Genomic DNA, 24,295 nt, shown 5'->3' on the forward strand with positions numbered 1-24,295 from the left:
GAACTGTTTGAGATATCTGGATTTTGTCTTCTTTATTCTTGTCAGGCTCAGTTATGATCTGATTTTATGATCTAAGGGATTCACGAAATGTCCTCCCTCTCAGGTTTTGTTGGGGTTTTTGTTTTTTTTTTTTTTTTTTTTTTTTAGATTCAGCACCTTCTTGAAATAGCTCTCATTTAACAACTGAGTCCCCTACACAGTCAGAGATAGCACAGTCTAAAATTTTTACTAGTATACTCTGAGAAGGAGTGCATTATTCACAAGTCATGGAGCCAGAAATGTCATGGTGAGCAGGCTATTCATATCTTTATAGTATGTGATCTGGTGGAATAATCTTGCAAATAGATAAGGCAAAAGAGGGTGATGAGACCAAAGGCAGGGAATATCTGAAATAATTCTGTAGATAGAAAGGGTTCTTGTCATTTTATGAAGAGCAGGAGAGTAGGAGACAAACTTCTCGTGATCTCAAGCTTTCCTAAGTCCTCACACAGAAGTCAGTTCTAAACAAAATCACATTAAACACACTAAAAGCCAGATTGATTTTTATTTTGCTGCCCTGGTTCAGTTTCCCTGACTCCTGTGGCTAAGTAGCTCTTTGATCTGTCTATTAACACTCAGTGCTAAGCTTCTCAGGGGAAATATATATATACATATCTCAATGCTAACCACATTCTTCATGAAAAGCCTTCTCCGTACAAATAATGGGCAAAAGTTGCTTGCTTGTGTTTTTGGTTTTGTTTCAGATTTTATTTTTTTAGGCAACAGTTCCTTTGGTTCAGTGCAAATCCACCCCTTCCCCTGCCTTTCACTGTGGTAGAATTGTTGTTTTTCCACAGAAGCATGGGGTGATATAAAACCCAGTGCCCCATAAAACATCCCACTACAATGATCCCAGTTCTGTAAGACTCTCCTCTCATTCTGCTTAGCATTGCAAAGGACAGGCCTAACAGACAACAGACACGAGGGCATAGATGGCAAATGATGGACTGTGTTGGCTCTTTACCTGTCCCGTGACAGACGTTACTTCAAAACCTGTAATGCCCTGGCAGGCTCCTTACCCCCTTTGAAAGGCAAGAAGCAATCATTCCTGGAAGCAGTATGGCAGAAAGACATTTTTGCCTTCAAAGTCTTGAATTTATTTAGCACAGAGTATTGTTACGTATGGCCTTGGAGACAATAACTACTGCCACTTATCTGGATAATATAATGTGACTCTTTCAACTGCTGATTGTTTACAGCAGCAGTGATACACTGTCAGAGGGCTGAGATACACTGAAGCAAAGGTAGTACAAGACACAGTGGTCCCACAGGCTGCAGAGCCGCAGCTCCCACGTTGCTTGTTAGAGAGCAGGCTGGCAGGGGCCCAGCTCCCTGGCATTCACAGAGAGGGTGGTTTTTGCCGAGGCAAGAGGGAGACCAAGGCACAGACCTTCTCTTTTCCAAATCTCTGCCTGTGGTCATGAGAGAGACAGTAGAATGCATCTAGTCCAGTGCCTTTTCTTGAACAATGAGCTAATGTTTTGGGTTAGGAGTCCTTCTCCTCTCTCTCTCTTTTTTTTTTTTTTTTAATATATATTAAATTTTGTAGTTTCTTTCTTACGTTAAAAAAAAAAAAAATTAACAAAGTGTGATCCATCTTCAGTCCATCACTTTGCACTGCAAAGGAGGGTGCTTGGTGTCACCAGCAGACTGGTGGTTCCCAAGCTTTGTGTCCTGGTACAGACCTACCCTTTTGTGGTCAGACAGAGCCTGTCTGAGACCTGTGTTTCTGATAAGTGCATCCAAATCAGTCTCACTGAAACTGGGTGACTAAGGTGAATGGCTCAAATGTTACCTTCCTGAATAACACTTGTGTTGCCTCAGACCCAGAGGAGATGCGTCCCATCATCACAATGCCAGGACAAGGCCTCAACAAAGTCTCACCCTGTGAGTGCCAAAAAAGCAGGCCAACAGTACCTCCCCAACAGAGCTGGTTTACTGCGGATGGTTCCTCAGACAGATCAGACAGATCTGGGGTTAGTCTCAAACCAGTTCTCTTAGCAGTCAAGCACAGAAACCTCCTCCTGTCACAAGAGCTGCAAACCTCCCTCACCAAGCACCACAGTAATAGCAGTAAGAGAGTCAGTGGGTTAAGAAGCCACAGCACCTACTCAATATGATACTTTGGCTGCAAAGTCTCTTTGGGAACTATTATCCAGCTTGCCCATGGCCAGCTGCCCTGTAGTGCATGTGAGGAGGCTCTGCTGAGGCCACCCACAAGCCCATGTACAAGCGCAGGGAGAAGAACAGTTTCAGAGTCTTCTGAAAGAATATTCTTTCTGACAATGTTTGCCAAATCCTCTAACACAGAGAGCTTAGGAGGAAAAATGACATTCCTTCAGGAAAGAGCTATAAACTCAATGGTATCACAACTGTGTCAACATCCACCAGGAATTTCTCTCTCCCTTTGTAAACAAGTATATATGAAAACAGAACAAAGTGTTCTTGTAAATCACTGAGCAGTTGTTGCCTATGAAGAGTGGAAAATTATTGCTGAATAATGGCTGCAGTATTCATCCCCAGGGACTTGGGCAGCTACAGCCTCAACAGTGATTTATCCCCAAAAGAGTTTCAGAGCTTCATCTGAACTACCTGGTTTATCAGAGTTCTTGCTGAAGCTGCCTGCCAGCATCAGAATAAAAGAGACCTCATGCACACCCCAAAGATCCCCAGAACTCTGTTTTACTTCGTTCATAGAGTATACCCACTCACAGTCTCTCTTCCTGGCCTCATCAAAACACTCTGAAGTGACGTGAAGTTAAAAACAAATCTCCAGATGGGGCTCACAGAGCATAGTCTGGTATTATCAGCCTTTGATTGTGTGCCCCCTCCCCCTCACTGAACACAGAGGCTGAAATAACTCAGCTCAAATAACTTTTCCAGACAAAGCTGCCAGTTTAGAGGCCAGGTTCAGGAGTGCAACTGCCACTGGGCTGATGCAGCAAGAAGTCCTCATGCTGTCAAGTCTAAGAGGCACTGATACAGTGAAAGAGAAATCCACTGAAATGGAGATGAGCTGTTAACTCACCCACTGGTATCTGTGGCTGGCCGAGGTGCTGCAGTCTCATAGTCCGAACCTGATTGTCAGGCCTCAGCTCTTGCTAACTTCACACTGCTAGAAAAAAATCAACATGCACTGTCAGTCTCCTCTTTATCCTTTTGCACAAAATGGCACAAGGCACCTGGCACGTGTGACTCCAGCAGGTGTTTGTAACATACAGATACACACATTTTGATATGCACTGAGCACACTGTTTGCAGGGGGCTCACATCAACTACAGACCCATGAAGAACAATAGTTGCCATGAAATTTGTTTCTGTTCATTTATTGCTTGGACAACGGGAAGGCTTTTGTGTCTGTGCTAAACTGAGTCCACGTGTGCTAATACACATGAGGGATTATTCTTGACCCCCAAATCCATTCATCATAATAAAACAAGGCTGGACAACGAGAAAACTAAAAATATCCCCCATGGTCTGAACAAAAGCCAGCACCCCCCCCCTTCCCCTCCTTCACACATATTTTTTGCTAAACATCATTTTCAACCAGTTGTAGCTTTGCTCAGGAAATTCATGCTTGGGCAAGTTGCAAGTTAAAACTCACCTCACTCTTACTAGATCTACACAATGTTTTTACTTGTCCTGGTTGATTCTGAGTAACTAAGCCTTTGGAGAGACATATTTTGTGAGCTATCAGCATGTGCTTGGCATGCCCATGTTTGTTCAGTAAGAAAAATGTAGGTGGACAACCAGAATTGTTTCCATATCTGTCTAAAATAATTGAACTGTAAGTTACAAATGTAAATTGCAGATTTAATCCTCTTTTTTATTAGTCTCATTTCTAATGTCAGGGATATTTACATTACAGGATGGAAACAGAAGACAGTGAAGGGGCGGGTGGGTATGTAATGAATGATTTATTAGAGATTCCATTTGGTGTAGTAGTCCAAAACAAATGAGGCAGAGCATATGGATAACTTATTTTCTGTTTGTATGTAATAAAAGATGGACGCTAATACCTCCCAGCCTGATCTTTAATCACATATATTTGCTTTTCAATCTAGTTTCAAAATGGAATGTCCATAAAGGAATCTCTAAAGAGCTTACAATGAGAATCTGGCAGAAACGATCCTTCAGATATCTGTTTGTGCCACTGAGGACAGAAGCAACTGAGCACTGCAAATTAGCATGTGCCATAGAGGTTGCAGGTAATTCTCCCTCAAAATTGCTCAAAATGTCTATCTGCTTTGCTTCATTCCTCCCTTATGTTTCCCTCAGCACTTCTGTCTCTCAGAAAGATTCCTGCTGGTCTCTGGAAATGCTCTGTTCATTGAAGTGTGGGATAAGGCTTCCTGTCCCTTCTGATGAAAGGTTCAAAGGATTCAAGCTACCATACACAAGAATTCCCTTGGGGACTTGCTCTCACACTCATCCCTCCTCCCCAGCCACCCCAGCAGGACCCAGGGCCAGCAGGAAGCCCATCTGCCCCTTCTCTGGGGCACTGAGGCTCAGTGGGGGCCCAAAGCTGCCTGCCCAGTGCCACCATAGGGGTCACACTCCCTCCTGATGCAGTGTTAGCCAGCCCTTCTCCCTGGCTGCAGCTTTCCCAGCACTCCAGGGAACAGCAAACATCTCTGTCTCAGTTACTCTTGCTGGTTCCCCTCCTGACCCCAGCAACACCCACTGCTCCCCACCTTCCTTGCTCCCCTGCTACAGAGGCCTGTTTCCCTGCCACTGACAGCCCCCAAGAGCATCCTATGCAGACTGTGCAAGGGGATGTTACTATGGAAACATTTACGTCCTCCTGGTCTTTGGTGTACTTCCTAACAGCATTCAGAATGTTTGTTTCCTGTATACTTGGTGGTGGAAGAAGAAAGCCTCTTTTCCTCTGCAATGTTTACTTAAAAAAAAAAAAAAGAAAAGGAAAGAAATAATTAAAGAGCATACATTGACCTTCCATCTTAATGAAGGAGGAGGGTGAATGGAGGAGTAATAGTTTTCCACCTCCTGGTGATGCTGTTTGGCCGGAGATGGCTCTCTGCCGTGCTGTATTTATCAGGGCAGTTCATCACTTCCCAGCCAGGTCTTTGGCTTCTCTCCCGCAGTGAGCTCTGCACGAGCAGCTCCTTTCCCCTGCAGCTGGCCCCTCGCTTCTGGGTCGGGATGGATCTCGCTTATCACAGGAGCTCTCTTTGCCGTGGTACAGTATCCAGGGCAGCACAATAACATCCATGGTGCTGAAGCTGTTAACGTGACAGCAGGAGTTACTGACCCCCACACGATTTGATCTTCCTTCAGACGCCACCTTTTTGTGCTGTAAATAAAATTTTCTTCAGAGCTGCCAGACTTCTCTCCTCTGTCTCTGAGCCACAAATATATTGTCATACTGGACATTTTTTAGTTAGTAGTGGGTAGCTAGTAGTTCTCTGCTCAGAAAATACTTGTAATTTTTTTTGTGCAAAAATTCACAAGAAATTGTTACTTGTGCTTACCTTGGTCAAAAACTCTATCCGCAGTGGAGACATCTCTGACACAATATGTGCAAAAGAAGAAAGATCATTTATAAAGGAATTGGGATTAACTCATGAAATTATGGAACAACAGTAATCCTGCAGTCTTGCAGGAAAAATATGCTTGTCTCTAAGTGGCTGGCTTGTTGTTACTTGATTTCACTTTCTGGGTTGGGCATTGTTACAAAGTATCTGTCTAGGACTAGTAATGCAGTCAAATTTCCACGTTACTTCACACACAAAATGGAGCTAGGCAACAGGCAGATCTGGGTTAAGTCCCTCATTGCATATTTTATTTTTGCTTACGTGATTCTTGCGCACACATACCCAGAGTCCTTTCAGAGAAATCTATAATTATCTTTTCATGATGAAGGATTGGGTGTGTATAGCATTACTGTTTATTTAGCTACGATTATGGTCATAAAATCACCCTTTTCTTTTCACTTAAAGCAGGGGAAAGCAGGTACAGCAGGGGATGTGAGAGCTCTCCCTTAAGCCAGTGAGGACATAGAGGTGCTGTCCACCCAGCCAATCACTCACTTGGCTTCTTTAAAAGCTGATGTATCCTCTCAGTTTTTCTTTGAAGTTAAGATCTGCCTCCTCTGTAATGTATCAGAGCAGTCATCTGAGATCAATCGATTGCTACTGTGGTGCTTTTTGGCATCGGAGGACATTTTTCTTTGCCTCCTCTATTTTAATGAGTCATTACAAAATATATGTCCGCTTCTACACACAAAAAAAGGAAACAAACAAAAACCTAAAAACTCAACAACACCCTCCCACCAAACCAAATACAGATGTGGAGTGGCATACTCTGCTTGTAGCAGTGATGGTAACATCAGACTGCTAAAAGTAGAAATTGTGTCACATCACATCCTTGCCAATTATCAGTCAAGCTGTTTAAGAGGTTCCAGGCAGTTAGACCTGAGCAAATGTGGCTATGGCTTTACACAAATACTGTGGAGATCGTAACTGGAAAATAGTGGAGCCTTTTGTAGAAGTAGCTGAGAGCAAGTTGACCCACAGGACGATGATGTTTGAACAAGCGAGGACCCACCAGAGCTGATGGTGCTGTGAGGCTGGCAATGAGGAAAACCAACATTTTGAAGCCAGATAACTCTGACAGGAGGGACACAGTACTGAACCTCTCAGCTCACCAGAGCTGGCCAGTGCTCGTCTGACCAGAGTGAAATGATGATGGAAGAACTGAAACCAGTGGAAAACTGTTGACCCCTGTGAGTTTCCTGCTGGCTGTGAGCTGTCTCAGAGAGGGCCAGGCCAGCTGGTGGAATTGTTAAGCAGGAATAGGGTGGGGGAAGATGTCTCACTTCTTTCCTAGCAGCAAGTTGATTTGGATCAGATAAAACATAACATGAAACCACACTTTAAAAACTATCCAAGGTGACACTGCCCTTTACAGCAGCGAGGCTCTGTGGGTGATCCAGTAATGCTCACACCACTCAGAGTAACATCTGCACAGAGAACAGAGAATCTACTGCATCAGCATGAAACCGCATGGCAGGAGAGGACGTTCTCATTTCTCAGGTGGGGAATAACAATTTCATTTTCAGCCCTTGCATGGGTTGAAGGCTCTAATTAGACTGGTGGTCTCGGCTGCCCGGCTCTCCAGCTGAGAACCTCTGCGGGTCCGTGCGGCGCCATGGCCGCTGTAAGGACGGCAGGCCCCGGGCAGACGCACACACACACACAGTGCCAGAGCAGCTGTAATCTAAGCGCTGCATGTGTGGGGCAGGCAGGCAGGCAGGCAGGGAGGGAGGGAAGACAGCGCTGCCCTGGGCTGACGCGTTATCTGAGGGAGCAGAAGGCCATGGCGGGCCGCCTCAGCCCGTTCTGCGCGCCATTGCCGCCACCGCCGCCGCCCGCCCGACCTCAGCGGGCCTTTGTGTAGAGAACAAAAGGGGCCGTTGGAAATCAAAGTGGGGAACACACGCTGCTTCGAGAGGGGCATGTCAGAGAAGGCGCGGGGCTGCGAGGACAGGACCACTTCCCTGCCCAACTCCTCCTTCCCGCCCCATCTCCATCCCGCTCCCCCCTCCCCCTCCCGGCCCGGCGCCATTTCCCTGCCCAGCTGCTCCTTCTCCTCTCCCCCTCCTCAGCGTTGGTCTCCTCCGTGCCTTGGCCAATGACAGCTCACGGTGCAGGTTAACGACTCGCCAGTAGCCAATGAGCGCCGCCCTTCCCACGTGGAGAGGCTCGTGATGCCTTCCGCGCGAGCGTCCTTGTTGGCGGGTGAACCTTCCGCAACGCTCCCCGCGGGGGGGGCGGGGGGAGCGTCCTGAGCCGCTCCGGTCACGTGGGGCGGCTGCGCCCGCCGGGGGAGGCGGCCGCGGCGGATATACACCATATAGTCCCTCCGTAGCTGTGCTCCATAGAGTCCTTCCGTGTCTTCTCCGTCTTGGAGCCGTGGTTTTGTGTCGGCGGCTCCTGCGTTTAACCCGTAGCAGAACGACAGGAGAGAAGCCCAGAAAGACAGGACATAGGCCGATAGGCTCTGGCGAGAGGCAGATGACGCTTGGCGGAAGAACACCTCACTATCGCATCAGGTCTGCCTTAAAGCGGATCCTATATAAGGGCGGCGCGCGGGCGGTGCCACCTCATTGTGTGCTTGTCTCCGGTGGTAGAGGTTGTGTCGTTGCGAGTGTGCGGAGCACCTCCCCACGCGGCGCGGACCCGAGCAGTCCCCCTCCCCTGGCCGCCATGGCTCTTTAAGGCGGCAGGGCCAGCGGCGGCATCGGCCAGTGCAGCAGGCGCAGCAGCAGCGGCGGCGGCCCCAGCACATCCCCGGCATCTGCAACCATGGCGTGAGTATTGTGTGTGAGGGATGGCTGCTCCCTCTCCTTCGTGTTGATAGTCACCCTCTTCTTATTCCCTCTGAGTGGGCTTCTGGGGCGGGTTTTATCACCTCTGTGGTGATCGGTGGTGTCTCACGGAAGGCGGGGGGAGATACCTAGGTATACCGAATAATATATAAAACACTTGCGTATACCAAAATTGGTGCGGGGAAAAGAGATCTTTGTGGGGCTCAATATCCCGAGGGCGGCGGGTGTCAGAAATGGCAGGAAATGCCATTTCGGAATAAGTTACGAAGAACGTCTATGTCTCCTTTCGTTCAAGAAATCTCGATTCCAAAATGCTTAACTTTTTATTCATGTGGGCTTCGTGGGAAATAAAGTAAGAGCAGTACATTCCTAGGGAGGGTTTTTTCCCGCCCGCGAGGGGAAATGCTGTACCTGGTGGGAAATGGGGCACTGGAGGTATTGGGGCTCTGAGTATCAGTGCCACTCTGGTTTATAGTCAGGAGTAGATAAACGAGGGTTGTTATCAAGCTGGCAGCAGTGCTAATACCAAATAACTGCGTACTGTAGCGTAAAGCCTGCCCTGGTCACGGGGCACGAGTGAGCCCTGTGCAGGGTGGGCGGCTGCCTGCGGTCGGTGCTGGAGCCGCGGTGGAAACGTGGCACGGCACAAAATGGCGGCCGGATCGCGAAATGGCGGCGGGTGGGCGGGGCCCGTCCCTGCCCGGGCATGAGGGAGGCAGGGAACGCGCAGCTGGAGCCCGCGCCCGGCTGTGCTCAGCCTGCTGCCCGGGAAGTACCACCGCATTTCCGAAGCGTCGCAGCTTTAAAAGGCTACTATGTTGGTCAAACCCAGTACTCATGAGTTTAAGTTCTGTTGGCAGGTTTTTCACGGCATCGCACAGCAGCATTGCTGTAGTCGACGAAAAGACCCTCTACTTGACCACATCCTTTGACGTCAAAGCGTTAAAAACTGACGAAGATGAGCTTCTTGAACAACGAGATGCTGTTGGGGGATTCAATATCCCCCTTCAGCCAGCCGTGTTCGGTGGCTGAGGAAAGTCTGGGACTCCTAGATGACTACCTGGAGGTGGCCGAGCCCCTCGGTTCGCATGGGTTCTCCAGCGACAAGGCTAAGGCAGTCTCCTCCAATTGGCTTGCTGTGGACAGTTTAGGCAACACCATAGATAGCAGCCAGGGTAAGATATTATTTGTTTGCATGAAGTACATCAGTTATAGTGGTACATATAAGTTTATTAATGCTCAGGTTAAAAAGAAATTGCTGGGTTTTCATAAATATGAAGGCAAACTCACATGCTATACCTCTGCTTGGAAAGCGCATTTACTGCGCTGCTTACACAATACAGAATTGCTGGTTATGGTAAGGTGACACTTGTATTGCCCTTTTAGTAACATACCAGTTGCTAATGGTACTGTTTCCTGGCAGAGGTCACAAGAAAAAAGCATGGTTGTGTGTTTCAAATGTCCCTGAATTCTTCTGGTCTTTGAGTAAGAGGGTTGGAATGTCGCAACAGCTGACTTCTTACATTGTACCCTGTAGTCTTTGGCAGTTCAGTGGCAGGGTATTTTCTTCTAATGATTTTCTCAATATAAGAGAGAAGATGCTAAATAATGATGAGCTGCTAGGTGATTTTCAAAAGCTTGAGTTGTGTTGGTTGATAGTTTACTAAGGTGGTTATTTTTTTTTTATTGTGCAGAGGATGCCTTCTCTGGCATGGAGTGGATGGTGGAGAAGATGGATCTGAAGGAATTTGATTTCGATGCCCTGTTAGGTATGGAACATCTGGAAGCCACCGTCTCACCAGACGAGCTGATGGCCACGTTGGAAGACACGTGTGATCTCCTATTTAATGCTACCATCCAGGAATTTCACAACAAAGAACTTCCACTGATAAATGACCTAATCACCCATGTCCCCGAATCTCCAATTGCAGCAGATCCAATGATCCCATTGGCTTCTGCTTCCCTTTGGTCTTTTCCCCTCTCCCCAGGGTCTCTGACTTCCACTCCAGACCACTCATTTAGTTTAGAACTAGGTAGTGAAGTGGATGTTCTGGAAGGAGAAAGAAAACAGGAGTGCCCTGCTGTTGTGGTAGTGATCACCAAGTCTGAGAAAGAGGAGGAGAACCATTCCGATGATAGCGGAATATGCATGAGCCCAGACTCCTACCTGGGAACCCCCCAACATAGCCCCACCAATTCAGTCGGATCCCCCAATGGCAACCCGTTGCCTGCAGATGCCAGCTGTGGCTCTGTGCGGTCCAAACCATACGATCATCCTGCAGAGAGGGTAGTGTCAGCAAAGGTGAAAGGAGAAAAGAAAATAGATAAGAAACTGAAAAAGATGGAGCAGAATAAGACTGCTGCCACACGTTACCGGCAGAAGAAGAGGGCAGAACAGGAGGCACTGTCTGGGGAGTGCAGAGAGTTGGAGCAGAAGAACCAGGCCCTGAAGGAGAAAGCAGATTCCCTTAGTAAGGAAATTCAGTACTTAAAAGATCTGATAGAAGAGGTCCGCAAGGCCAAGGGCAGAAGAGCTAGGGTCCCTGAATAGAGTAGTCAGCAGTGTTGATGTGCATGTATATAAGCTTAATGCTGAAGCTGTGTATTGCTGTCTAATAAATAATTTTATAGTAAATGTACAATGATGTGAGATTAATGGCTACCTGTAAAACAAGATTTGCACCACACCTGGATGCAGGTACAAGCACAATCATCCATTAGGTGTCTAGCAGAGAATGCAGTGTGACACCTCTGCTGCTCGTTCTGCTGAGCAGTGGATGTTGTACAAGTGCACAAAAGTGCTTTGAATGCTTAATAAAGTGTCTCAGTGTAACTGCCACCCTCTAATATCCATATATACTAAAATAGAGAATCATACTGGGGTACCTTGGGTTTTTCAGCAGCAAATGTATAAACCTGATTAAAGAATTGACCTGGGGGAGTCACTGGAAGATAAACTTAGGTAATACAAGACACAAGGTCAGTGATGTTGCATGGTTGGGAGGAGGGATGTTTTCAGACTTGAATAGTGTGTCAGAAGAATAGTCCAGGGTCCAAAACCAAAACTAGAAACATGAAATACGCAGCTTGCTGGGAGACAAGTCCAGAGCAAGCAGTGGTGGTGTTCAAATGCACTTTAGTTTGTCATGTCTCTGTTGGTCTCAGAATGCCCTAAGTGGCAGGAGGTATTTCCTTGCCCCAGCTGATAGGGTTGGGGTAGGAGCTCCTGTCATACTGAGGTGGGCCAGGTAGGCTGGGTTACTGTAGCACTCTTATCGATGGAAGACACTGGTGTACCAAAGTAAAGATTTGGAGTTTTCTTCAGCTGCCCACTGACAAGTCAAATTTTAAGGTCTAAGCATAAATTTGACTTTTCTACCAAGGCTGCAACTTGAGTTCAGCTTTAGTCCTGACTAAGCTGGTGCAGTGAAGGTGCTGGTGTGCTGTGGCAGCACCTGTATGTGGGGGGGGTCAGGGTTGCTTCAGATTTGCGATGTGTCATTTTCAACTATTTTTTTGTTCAGGGTTTTTTTTTTTTTGCCACTGATACCCCCATTTAACAGCACCTAGTCCATCTGGCACATGGACGTGCACATCCTTTCCCAAGGAGTTGATTCCTTCTTACTTGCACTGACATGGCTCAGTGAGCTACCCAGCTGGGGCACCTGGACATCCCAGCCTGGCTGGCACATACACACAGGGTTCCAGCCAGTGTTGGGAGTGGGGAGGGAAAAGGTCTTTAAAGGCATTAGAAAATGGCTTGTCCAGTTGCAGCTTGGTGGGGGTCCTGGTTTCTGACACTTAAGCTTATGTCCTTGAGTTGGGCTGCAGTCCTCCAGCCCTACTTGTCCAAGCCATTAGTTGTCCATGGGATAACAGCCATGTGCTCAGGGACCTTCTGTGTGAAGGCTCCTCCAGCAGGTAGGTGAGGCAGGTAACTGCTGGCAGCAGGCCTGCTGGCATGGAGGGAGGAATGAGCCAGGCCCTCTGTGGTGTCTTGACCTGTCCATGCTCACAGCTGGTGCCCAGGTGATGTGGATGCCATTTAAATTAAAGTGAGAAGGCTCCCTGTCAGGAGTTAGGGCTCATGCCACGCTGAAAGTGATATGAGTAACTAAGACCCTCCCCTTGGGTTTTATGAGACAATGAGTTCCCTGTGTTTGAGTAGTCTCTCACCTCCTGGGTGAGGGCACTGACTACCATGTGCTGTATGGGATGCACTGCAAACTGGCAGGCACACCAAGGTCCTGCTTTAAGTACTGCTTTGTTCTCCAGAGCTTACTGGAGACTGCGTGCAGGGACAAGGGACTGTTGCATTTTGGGAGTTAGACAGATGTAATAGGTTTTCTTCAGATCAGCTGGACCTGCCAGGCTGGGGATGGGGATAATTAGAGGCAGAAAAACCCAGTAAGCAGGATAGGCTTTGCCTTGATGGGTCAAATCTGCACCTGAGGTGACAATGTGCTTGGTCTCAACTGAGCCACAGAAAATATGATAACTGGTATGAGTGCAGGGAAAACCTCTCCTCTCCATACTGATAACCCTTTCCCACCACAGGGCAACCACTTCCATTAGAGCCGTAGCAACACCTGCTTAAACTTGGCCAGGGCTGCAGGGACGGTGAGGGTATTTTGTAGCCCTTACTCAGTTCTTCAAAAGCCTGGAATGATTGTCAGCACATTTATCCCTACACCACAGTGCAGGGATAGACAGTGCTGTCTGTGAGCCCCCCTGGCTAAAATCAGTTTTTCTTTGAGTCCATACTCTGCAGGCAGATGAGACAGTGTCTGTGCTGGCCAGTAAATACACAATTCTGTTTTCTACAGCCCTCCAGAGAGCATGTAGCTCCAATTTACCAAATTACATTCATTCTAGGGAAGGAACATCAGTGCTGGAACAGGCAAGTAGGAATGTGTGACACATCCACGCTGCTTTGCTCTCTGTAGCCGTGTGTGCGTTTTATAGAACTCCTTGCAGGAGAATCAGGAACCTGCCCTTGAAGAGCAGTCAGCATCATCCCTGCTTGCTGAGCCTATGAGCTCGTGGCTTTGCAGATGCAGCCAATATGGCAACCTTATGCAATGCCTGCTGAAATGACGCCGTGTTTCCATACTTAGAAACTTATTTAAGATTTTACACGGGCTAGAGATTAGAGCTGACTCTTCCTCTGTGTTTTTTATCTAGACTTTTCCTCCAGGCTTGCATTAGGCACAGCCAGCATCACGCCACTGGGCTCTGCAGCCCAGCAGCTTGTCCAGCCTGCAGCAGGAGCTGAGGAACACCAAGGACACCGTCACATAAACTCCAGCCCACAGGATAAAAATTCTGATAGCCTCCTGGCTGGTGACTGATTTTACATTTTGCAGACTGCGGGGGTTGTCTCCTTTCTCTCACAGCCTCGCGGAACAAATGTGCCTCAATTGAATCCTGGTGGCTTGCATACAACATGATACCATGTCCAAAAATATATTGTAGTGCATGAAATGCAGGCTTTACCCATCCCTGGAGGAGCTCAGTTCTTCTACATCCTTGGAAACAGCAGAATTCCCCCAATCTACATTATAAAAAAGCTATTTGAATCTGAAGTTGGCACAGCTGATGGGATTTCTGTCTCAGTTATTTTTCCTCTAAATTAAGAGCAGTGAAATAGAGTTCACACACACAGCATGTGTGACCCTCAGGCTCCTGATCCCTTAGGAAATTTTGTGCTTCATGGTAAACAGGAGTCCAACATTCCCCCATGTAACCAAACAAGCCCTGGCGATTCACTGCTCACTGAGCTGCTCTGACAACCTACAGCCCCTTCTCAGGAGCTGGTTTCTGCTGTTGTCGTGATATTTATAACCATCTTCCTCTTCACCCTGCCTTTAGTGAGAGCCAGGCACTTGCACTTCTCTTTCAAAATGAAAAGAGGAAACCATGACCGCTGACAACTTCTTCACATGCCCGTGTGGAGGATCAGATACACCTTTGCAGCACACTTACAGAAATAAGTCCACAGCTGCAGTATTGGAGAATGAAGAAAGAATGATGATAAAATCTTCCAAATAGCTTTTGCTCTGGCAGAAGGCCCAGAAATAGCTGCAAGGACAGCCTGTCCTTTGGGAAATGAATGCTCCTCCAGTGCTCCCAAGCTGGACTATAGAAAGAAAATGTGGGTTATACTGATTGAAACAATTTCACACAGTGGTAGTCCATTCATAGCCTTTTTTTTGGGGTGGGATATCTATAAATTTTTGGCCAGAAGAATACCCGCTTTCTTTACCTTTCTATAGACTTAGGCCTTTTCAGGAAAAAAAATGAGGATCTATATTATTCTTCCTACAAGCATAATTTCCATCTTGTGCATACTGATTTTTTTTTAGTATGGTCCAAGTAGTGTCTGGAGATACCCTACCTTCCTCCGTCCTCTTCCTATGTTCACAGCCTTGCTGTGCAGTCCAGCACATAAACTCCTGTTACACTTCATTTCTAGCACAAAGGCAGTCTTGGGGTCTTACCATGAACGTCCCTTGCTGGGCCAGAAATGCTCACTTTTGCTGACTCTCCCATTGAAATGCTTCAGGTCCTGTGAATTAACAGAGGAGTTCAGTCCCCTGACCTAGGCAACACTATTTTGGCTCCTCAGGTATCCCAGGTATGCTGCCTTTGCATTATTTTTGGTGCACTCATGCAGCGTCACAAGCCACCAAATGAAGCTAGCTCTACTCACAAGCTCCAATTTCCCTATTACAGAGGTGCATGTTCTACAAGCAATGCCTAGCTACCTCTCATTTCTCCTTCAGTTGCTCTTTTTCTCTCTTTTACACGTACACACCCTGTTAAGAAATGGCAGGGAGCGAGTTCCAGGCACAGCAGATGCGTCAGCTTAATTTATATAGGGCAGAGAGCCTCCTAGTTCTGTAACTTCTCTGCATCTCCATTGCAGTGTACAGGCAGGCAGAGAAAGAGCCCTAGTCTTTGCCTCCCATTAAAGGAGATAAATGATCTTGCTGGCACGCAAGCAGTGCAGCTCAGGACAGACCAGCTTGGCTGGATCACTGGTTAACCCTGCCAAAAGCTTATTCCTTCAGAAAAAGGTGTGTGTAGCTCTGTAGACAGCTGCAGAGCAACCTTCATGCTTTTTATGTCCCCTGCCCCCATTGGTTAGTGGTTGCCACTGTTAATCCTATTTAATGTAACTATGGATAGACATGCAAACCTTTAAGCTGTCTCAAACCTACTAACCCTTCAGTCTGCCTTGGCTGCAGTTCCACATTTTGAGCTGTAAGCAGACATTAGGCAGCCTGCCTTCTTTCATTTTTAGTTGAACTGATGAGTCTTTGTGTCTCAAAATGAGAAACTTCCTTTACTGTAACTTTTATTTTCTGGGTTATTTAGGACCCTGCTGCTGTGAACCGTTTCTACAATAACTAGTCCCCTACCTGAGGCGTTCAGGAGCCTGTCTGTGCTGCAGCTGCTGGTGCTGTGTTGATCATCAGCAAGACTGAAATGGAAGGCAGTCATGGAAAACAAACCAGAGGGTGAGATTGACAAAGGTTTTTAGGACCCTTCCCCCCTCCTTGGTTTTCCACAACGGCTTTTTCAGTGTTTTAAATCTCATTTGCCTGAGCAAGTTTTACAGTCTGTCTTTGTTCATTGGTGGCCAGGTTTGTTACCAGTTTGTCATTTCAGAGGCAAGAAATTGGTTAGTGCCCTGAGCAAACATGTTTTCTTGGTTTACAATCGCAGTCATCCCCCCTCCTGATGCACATATAGCACTGGTAGTAGCTGTTGTTGCTTCCTATGGTAAGGAAGCGAAGACTTGCTGGTACAGCAGAGGCTGTATGGGCTTACATTAGCTTGTACCCGTTGGAACAAATTTCCTTTTTTGCTTTCCATTCACATAATGAGGGAGCAATAGGCCATTAACAGGCTTGATGAATCTTATTCACACTAAGCTAGCTCAAGATTGAGCATCTGGGAACTATTCTGCTTCCTCTAAACAGTTTCCCTGGAAAGGTTCTACCACATTAATAACACTCCAGAGCTTTTATTTGCATTTATATTAAAGCTGCTGCCGCCACCTCCCATTCTGACTCCCTGCTGCATGTGGGTGGAGATACACTGTAAGATGGCAACCTCCTCCTTCTTCCCCAGCTCAGCTACCTCTATTTTCTGCTGCAGGATGCTCAGCTGGTGTCGCAGAGCTGGGAAGAGAGCCAGCAGCCTGATGAGCTCAGCCAGCACACAGCCCTCGTCCCGCAGCAGTGGGACACGTCCCCGTGCTGCTGTTCGCAGATGCGTGGGAATGAAATGCTGTCCAGCAGGTCCAAAGGTTATGGGCTGCAGCCTGTCAGCTTCCAGCGTGGGAAACTGAGGCTGGAGGACAACCAGAAAAAGAAGCTATGGCAGCTGCTCCTTCCCTAACCCCCTCTTCTCTCTTCCACTGGGCAGAAAAATCTGGCTGCAAAGAACTGATAGATCGCAGAATCATAGAATGGGTTGGGTTGGAAGGGACCTTAAAGGTCATCTCTTTCCAATCCCCCTGCCATGGACAGGGACATCTTCCACTAGACCAGGTTCCTCAGAGCCCCATCCAGCCTGGCCTTGAACACTGCCAGGGATGAGTAGGTTGCTCCAAGGTAGCCACCTACTGGGGTTCCAGCATAACAAAGGAGCTGGCATGCTCTGGGCATGGCTAGACCATAACATAAGACAGCTGGGAGTACAAGAAGGTGCTCAGCTTTAGCTCACCACCAAGCATGTGCCTCAGGCTGATTCCTGTTCTCCCTTCTCACTTAAAGACATTTCTGTCAGGGGCCAACACCCGTCCTTATCTACCCAGTATGCAGATGGCACTGCTCTTCTTCCTCATGCCCTGCCAGACAGGGGGAAAGTCAAGGCTGGAATGTTTGCTCTTTGCCCTTGCAGATCTAGAGCCACCCATTCACTTCTGCTCACTTTTCCTTCCTCCTACTAAATAAAGTTTAATTTATTGGAGGATACTGTTGGCTGTACAACCAAGTTTGGTTTCAAATGGCAAAATTCAGTCTGTCAGGTAGCTTCACCCTCCTCAACAACATAATGCCTCACGGGAAAAGCCTCAAGAAGTATGTTGATCACCTGTGTTGGCCCTAATGGTCTTTCCAGAGGGTAATGAGAGCTACCATCCAACTTTTAAACTTCACTGATCTGGGTGTTATTATCCTCAGGGAGAACTGCTCTGGGCCTCACTTTAAAGTTCCTCATTGACTCTGAAAGGAGAGCTTTCCTGTTTGTTTATGTTTGCAAGCAAACAAGCTGAGTTTTGTACAAAGAATGAACTTCATTACCCTCCCGCTCTTTTCTGGAGCAAGGATGGTTTTGCTTTCCTCAGCCTGCAGAAGGGGCCAGGAGCCAAACAACCACAGAAACAAAGGTGTGTAGGAGGAACTGGTAGAGGAGGTGCAGGAGATGACATGAAGGACGTCTGTAAGGCCACAGGAAATTCCAAATACTGAAGACAAAGGCTCAAAAGAAAATAATACCCCAGAAATCTACCTCTTTCAATCAAGTTGTAGCACAGTCAGCTTTTAAGAAGCTGTAGTTCTTTTTTTTTTCTTACACTTTTTAAATTTTGGGAGCAAGAACAGACTGAAAAAAAGGGAATTGCTCTTTGAACTGTTCTATATTTACCACTTCTGGCTGCAGATAGTTGAACTTGATCCTATTACAAGAAATCCCCTCCCATGTGCTATTACACAATTTCCAGTACATACACTTCAGTATGTTCACTCTTTCCCCTGTCTGGACCTCATACATCTGAGTGACCTTCCCTCTCATGCAGACAAGTGGGAAAGAACTCAACGGAGGAGGCACAGATTTAAGAGGACAGCACCAGGAATCAAGAGGGCAGGGAAGGGATAATGAATTCTTGCCAGTGCTGACATCAAGCAGCTGCTGCTCAGGTCAGCCAAGCTCCTTGTAAAGCTTGGCATTAGCCCTTCCCCTTACCTGTTTTTTTCTGAAGGAAACACACTTCCAATCTTCTTAGGTAAGGGGCAGGAAAGGGCAGTGGCAGGAGCTCCCCAGAAGCACACTTAGTGGTTTAGTGAGGAAGTTTCTGGAACAACACTCCCACCTGCTGGGCCTTGTTTGTTACAACTGGGAATTTGGCAGTAGTTTGAGAGAATACAACTTCCCTTCAACCCAGCACCACAGCCTCAGGTTCAGATTTTAACTTGATGCCGAGACTAACATTTTGGTCACAAGCCCTCCCGGCTACAAGCTCTGGCAACATTCTGCAGGGGAGCCCTCCTGGCATGGCTACATCTCGGTGGGATGCTCCGGTATAAGCATCCAAAGGACAACTTTGTCTGACAGCTCTTCCTTGGAGAGAGGGGAGACCGTAAGTAGGCAAAACAGAGAAGTCATCTCCATTCCACTGCACTCTTTGAAGGCCTCAGCATGTCAGAGAGAAGATTAAATATATGTGTCAACATGAATCAGAGAGGCCATTCACACAACTGAGTCATCGTAAAGACAGGAATGCTTGGATCAGAACAGTGACACAGTTTGTCTTCATCAACTGCAGCTTGTCATAATAATCACTATTACAAAGGCAAAGAGAGACAGCGTCTGCAACAATTATTTAATCAAATGACATATAAAAGGTTTTTGCAATGACTGAAAGACCTGACAGGGGTTGTAATAAGAACAGAAACTGCAGGGTTTCTCACGTTTAACAGTCTTTCAGAGCATCCTACCCTTCCAGGGATTTATTAGTGCTGGTCCAAACACTTCTCCATTCAGATACACTACTTTAAATACCCCCTGCCAAATAACACAGATAGCAGAAGCCTTACATCCTGAGGAAGGGGAACAAGATTTGTATTTGGCTTGGTCCACCCTTCAACATTAAGAATGCAAGACTTGCTGGCTGCAGGAAGATAATTATAAGGTCAACACATCTCAGAGCCAAGAGAACCTCCGTGGCTTTAGCTGGCCAGTAACAAGTTCTGCACAGATGCAGAGCTGCCCTGCAAGTCTGACATGGAAGTCCTCGCTTGCAGAAGGGCATCTCTGACGTCCCATCTCAAACACGATGAGGAAATGTCCAGTCCTGTGTGCTGAGCGCTTAGCTGCAGAAAGACCGGAGCTGCAAGAATTCCCATCACGTTGTTTACGGTATCCCAAAGTATTCTCTCTCAAATTTACGGAAATCTTCCTCAGTAAAGACAGTGCTTTCGGGCTTCTTCTTTTCTGCCTTCTCTGGAGGCTGATCTTTGGACTTCCTGCCTCTGTTCTGAGCAAGAACCTTCAGGCAATACAAAAATAGAAAAAAGAGCAGTCATTGTTAACCAGACCAAACCACAAAATAGCAATTTTCAAGCTCACCTGCAGCATCCCTGCTATTCTACAAGTACCCTGCTATATCCTGGAGTGCCTCCAAAGAAAAGTGAGAGGCAATCACCGATGTTAACCAAAGCAGGTCACTGGGACAACCAATTTGGTATTTGGAGTCAAATATGACAACTTCTCTCTGTAGTAACAGTCACAGAGATAGAAACACTGATTTCAGTTCACATCTTTCTGAAACTATGACCTTCTTTTATCATCTCTCTCCATGAGACAACTGGAAAATTGAACAAGGTGGTGGAATTCCCTCAGCATTTTCTAATACACCATCACCTCCTTTCACAATCTCTTTAGGCTTCAGAAACACTGGCCTAAACCACTTGATTTGTTTATGTAAGTTAATAGCCTGTATCTCACAAAAATAGCCCAACACTAGCAATGTCAGCTATCCTACTCTTCAAATCCTGGCATGGGACTACCTTTTGGGAAAGACCACTGGCTTTCCCAAAAATTCTCAAGTTATGAGAAACACCATTCAAGATGCTACAAAATTCCTATTACATGAGCCAGCAGCACACCTGGTTCCTCATCAAACAGCCTCCAGCTACAGAGAGGGCCAGTTTGACTGACAGTAAGGAAAAGGTCTGAACCACAGCTTCTTTGCCACGTGAAGCTGTGAAATCTTTGGTAATTAAGCCAACAGTTGTCAGTACATTTGAGGAACCTAATCTAGCGGGTGGCATCTCTGTTCGTGGTGGTGCAGTTGGAACTGGATGATCTTTAAGGTCCCTTACAACCCAAATCACTCTGATCTTAACTAGTATCAGAGAACAAAACAGGGGACAACATATCAACAAGAGTTTAAAGCTTACTAAGTTATTTTTCCAGTCCACACAGAAATTCCTCAAGGCAACTTGTAAACAGAAACTTAACTTGACTCCCATTCACGTGTGTTCCTTAGTGGAAACAGATCCCCAAATAGAAGTTGGGTCTTACTTTTTCTGTGATGGCTTTGTCTGCAACAAGTCGTCCCTTCAACATGTACTGCAGGTTTTCTCTCAAGTGATTCACAGGCTTCTTCTTATGATACTCCTCTGGGACAAAGCAGAGTGGGACAAAACACATGAGCTGCTCATCCAGGCAGCTCACAAGGAGACACATAGGCGGATCAGCGAGGCACCGGGATAAAGACACACCTACTGCTCGGGGATAGGGGTGCGCCCTCAAATCAGCCTGTGTTCAAATGACACCAAAAGGGCATCCGGGAGGATGGGAAGGGATGGGATACAGCGACCGGCAGGGTGGCTGCGGGACATCACAACGGGACCCGGTGCGAGGGCTGTGGAGAGGCCGGGACTCACCTATTGCCGACCTTACGACTCTCCCCTTGACCGTGGCCTTGTTCCTGCCGGGCTCCGGCGCCCTCTTCCTCCGCCTCGCAGCGCCCGCGACCCTGGGGCCATCCCGGCCCCGCTGGGCTCCCGGAGGCACCTTTCCCTGCCCTGAAGCGGGAATAGGGACGGAGTTACTCCAGCCGGTAACCACCCGCTCCCCGCCCGCACAGCCCCCGGCCCCCGCGGGCTCACCCGGCGGCTCCAGCAGCTCCAGCCCCCGCCGCAGCAGCGCCGCCGACATGGCCGCGCCTCGGCCGCGCTTCCGCCCGGCCCTCGCAGCGCTCCGCCGCCTCCCGGCCCCACAGCGCCCCGCTCCGGCCCGGAGGGACAGAACAAGCCCTAGGGATGCAGTAAATCCCGGTGTTGATGGATGTCTAGGTACCACACTGCTAACTTGGCACAAATAGGTGCCAAGAGGGTGGTGCCAGACTCCTTTCGGTGGTGCCCAGCGACAAGACGATGAGCAATGGCCATAAACTAAAGTACAAGAACTTTCACCTCAACATGAGGGAGAATTTCTTTACTTTGAGGGTGGCAGAGCAGTGGAAGAGGCTGCCTGGGGAGGCCGTGGAGACATTCCAAACCCACCTGGCCACGTTCCTGTGTCACCTGTTCGAGGTGACCCTGCCTTGGCAGGGGGGTTGGACTAAATGATCTCCAGAGGTCCCTTCCAACCCTAACGATTCTGCGATTCTGTGAGTATGTCAAGATTATCTCAAGTCAGGATGTTCTTCAATGTAAGATCTTTGTAATCAACAAGAAAAGAGAATTAATCAGTGGAAGAGGTGGCAGTGAGCATCCCTTAATCAAGAATGTCCTGGAATTAACAACCTTTAAGGAGTAGTAAATCACAATGTTGTTGTATGTCATTAGAACGGATAGCAATTGGCATCCCTTACTCGAGGACATCCTGGAACTAACAAGCTTCAAGGATGAGATATGTCTATGTATACATTGCTAACTCGGCAAAATGCTGAAATACAACTCAAGTATGTTCACTGTAATACTAAAAGTCTTGCCTAGAGGTCAAAAAGACCCCTGCCCAAGTGAAAGCCCTTCCCTCAAGCATGCGTAAAAGTTAGCAGGGCTTATGTAACTTATATGGAAATTACTGACAGCAGAGGGTTTGTATGTGTAAAGTTACTAACTCTGAACATCTCTGTATAAATAATGGTGTGGATAGTCCAGTGGGTGTGCTTGATCTGTGGAATACCGCCAAGCACCCAGGCTTGTGTAACTCTGAAATGTGCTTGTAGCACACCGGGTAACAAATCCTGTTTTGTGGACAATACAAGAGGCAACCGCCACCACAGGGATAATAAAAGGCCAGGAAGAAAGGGAATGGTGCCATGTTTTTTCTCAGTGAGGTCCCAAAATCCAGGTTTAACTTTGTGCTAGACTCATCAGACAGAAAGGCTTGCTCTGCCATAAATGGCATCTACTATTCAGGGTTACTTTAGCCTATTTGTTTAATGCTTCCTTCTCCAGTTTTCACCCCTCTAGAGACTTGATGCTAATGTCTGCTAAATTTAGCTATCATTTGAATAAAGCTTATTCAATTATAGCCAGTGCTGGCAGTAACAAGCTGACACTGGAGGAGAGAGGTTTGTTCTTCCTCAGACAGGTCCTGCGGGGAGAAAGTGATACAAATGGCTCTCATTGTTTCTCATAGTAATGATTTCTAACGGGCACTGATAACAGTTAAACCGCAGTTTATTAAAAGGCAGTCATTCTCTGGAAATTGGTATCCAGCCCCTGCAGATGTCACCTCCATGCCTGTCTTTTATTGTTCATCCTCTTCCGAATCCCTCCTTGGATGGGTCCCGGCATCCTGTGTCAGTTTCTGCTGATGGTGCTGACACACTTTTCTAGACAGGACTTACTTGGTGTTTATTCCTGGCTTCAAAACTGGAGAACATTAACTGCTTGTCACTTTTCACTCTTAATTTTCCTTTTACAGTAATCTGAGTCTTTTTTTTTTTTTTTAATTGATTTGGAGGGCCAGTCACTGGGTATGTAAGGCAGAGCGCTCCTCCATTTTCTTGTTTTCTTTTTGTAGCTGGTGGAACATAGAGCTTGCTCAGCTCTTATTCCCTGACAGGTTTGTCCTTCTAGTTTTGTGAAAGTTCACAAAGTTATAAAGAGGTTATTGTAGTTTTGCAACCAAGAAGCTGAACAAACCATGAGTTAATAGCCTATTGGTGAAATTGAAGAAAGCAATAGAGAGTATTCTAGTCAGCAGAAAAGTTGTTATTGCTTGTATACTCAGTTTATCTTTATCTTGGTCAGAGCGAGATAAATGACAGCTGCCAGTGATACCACCATGGAGAAATCACTTTCAAAAATATCTCCTCAGTCAAATACTCTCTCTTAGCCCCTAAAATACAATTTACAGGTTTTTTGTAAGCTGATCATGGTTACATATTGCACAGTATATTCAAGATAGCTTATTCTACCAATTAAACACTACGTTTGTATCATTTATTAGGATTAGCTAATACCTTTTTATACATACTTTGTGTCAGAACGGTGCAACCTCATAAATGCCTTATGTGAGTACCTGATGCAAAAACATCTTTGCTACCAACACTACAAAACATGTTTAACAAATTAGTGTGGTAGAAGGTGCACTGATTTATTATTCTGTTGATGGAAAATATATGCCCTTTTCTACCTCAAAGTAAATCATTACCAGTACCACCTCATTTCCATTTCTGTTGTGCCAATTAATAAAGCTCTCAGTTATATAAGTCTCTCAGAAAATCTGACTCCCTTCTTATTAAATACCTTCAGTAGGAAGGAATCGTAATACAGGCAATGCCTCCTTTGACCAGCAGACTTGCAGTGATTTTAGTCAGCAATTACCTGCAGAATAAAGTTTAATAAGCACACAGGGGTCATTCTGCTGAGGAGGGAGGGAAAGGCACTTCCTTTAACTGCATTCGCAGACTCCTGCCTCAGAGTCTGGTCAGGCTCTTGGAGCTGGTTGGTTCACCAACCAAGAAGTTAAATGTATGCATGCTTTGTGGTGTGACTCATTCCCCAGGTTTGGATCTGTTACCAAAGATCGTGGTCTAACATAGGCTATGGGTTTTTTAACACTTTGTGAAATCATGTACATATTATTAATACATTACATTTCTTCAGCTCCTTTTAACAGGATCTGGCAGCTTTTCCCTGGGCGTGATCAATG

The 24,295-nt window shown here is 46.7% G+C and overlaps 2 protein-coding genes across 2 annotated transcripts; one reads left to right on the forward strand and one right to left on the reverse strand.

Annotated features, from left to right (window-relative positions):
• Positions 1-7,965: 7,965 nt before the first annotated feature.
• On the forward strand, positions 7,966-11,031 carry ATF4 (activating transcription factor 4). The gene is made up of 3 exons (XM_027658759.1): positions 7,966-8,371; positions 9,250-9,564; positions 10,084-11,031. The coding sequence occupies exons 2-3, from the start codon at positions 9,348-9,350 to the stop codon at positions 10,938-10,940; spliced, it is 1,074 nt and encodes a 357-aa protein (XP_027514560.1). The 5' UTR covers positions 7,966-8,371; positions 9,250-9,347; the 3' UTR covers positions 10,941-11,031.
• A 7,956-nt stretch (positions 11,032-18,987) lies between these two features.
• Positions 18,988-21,373, reverse strand: RPS19BP1 (ribosomal protein S19 binding protein 1). Its single transcript, XM_027658772.1, has 4 exons — positions 21,295-21,373; positions 21,070-21,210; positions 20,705-20,802; positions 18,988-19,667 (listed from the first exon to the last, which is right to left on the reverse strand). The coding sequence occupies exons 1-4, from the start codon at positions 21,341-21,343 to the stop codon at positions 19,533-19,535; spliced, it is 423 nt and encodes a 140-aa protein (XP_027514573.1). The 5' UTR covers positions 21,344-21,373; the 3' UTR covers positions 18,988-19,532.
• Positions 21,374-24,295: the final 2,922 nt, after the last annotated feature.

Source organism: Corapipo altera, unplaced genomic scaffold (genome assembly GCF_003945725.1).
Source record: "Corapipo altera isolate COAL_440 unplaced genomic scaffold, ASM394572v1 1, whole genome shotgun sequence".
Lineage (NCBI taxonomy): Eukaryota > Metazoa > Chordata > Aves > Passeriformes > Pipridae > Corapipo > Corapipo altera.

Excerpts from the sequence above, each read along its gene's own strand:
- RPS19BP1 (XM_027658772.1), bottom strand. The coding sequence starts at position 21,343 with ATGTCGGCGGCGCTGCTGCGGCGGGGGCTGGAGCTGCTGGAGCCGCCG. Across the intron at positions 20,803-21,069 it reads AGTCGTAAGGTCGGCAATAG|AGGAGTATCATAAGAAGAAG; the intron begins GTGAGTCCCGGC and ends GCTTTGTCCCAG. Across the intron at positions 19,668-20,704 it reads ACAAAGCCATCACAGAAAAA|GTTCTTGCTCAGAACAGAGG; the intron begins GTAAGACCCAAC and ends TATTGCCTGAAG.
- ATF4 (XM_027658759.1), top strand. The coding sequence starts at position 9,348 with ATGAGCTTCTTGAACAACGAGATGCTGTTGGGGGATTCAATATCCCCC. Across the intron at positions 9,565-10,083 it reads CACCATAGATAGCAGCCAGG|AGGATGCCTTCTCTGGCATG; the intron begins GTAAGATATTAT and ends TTTATTGTGCAG.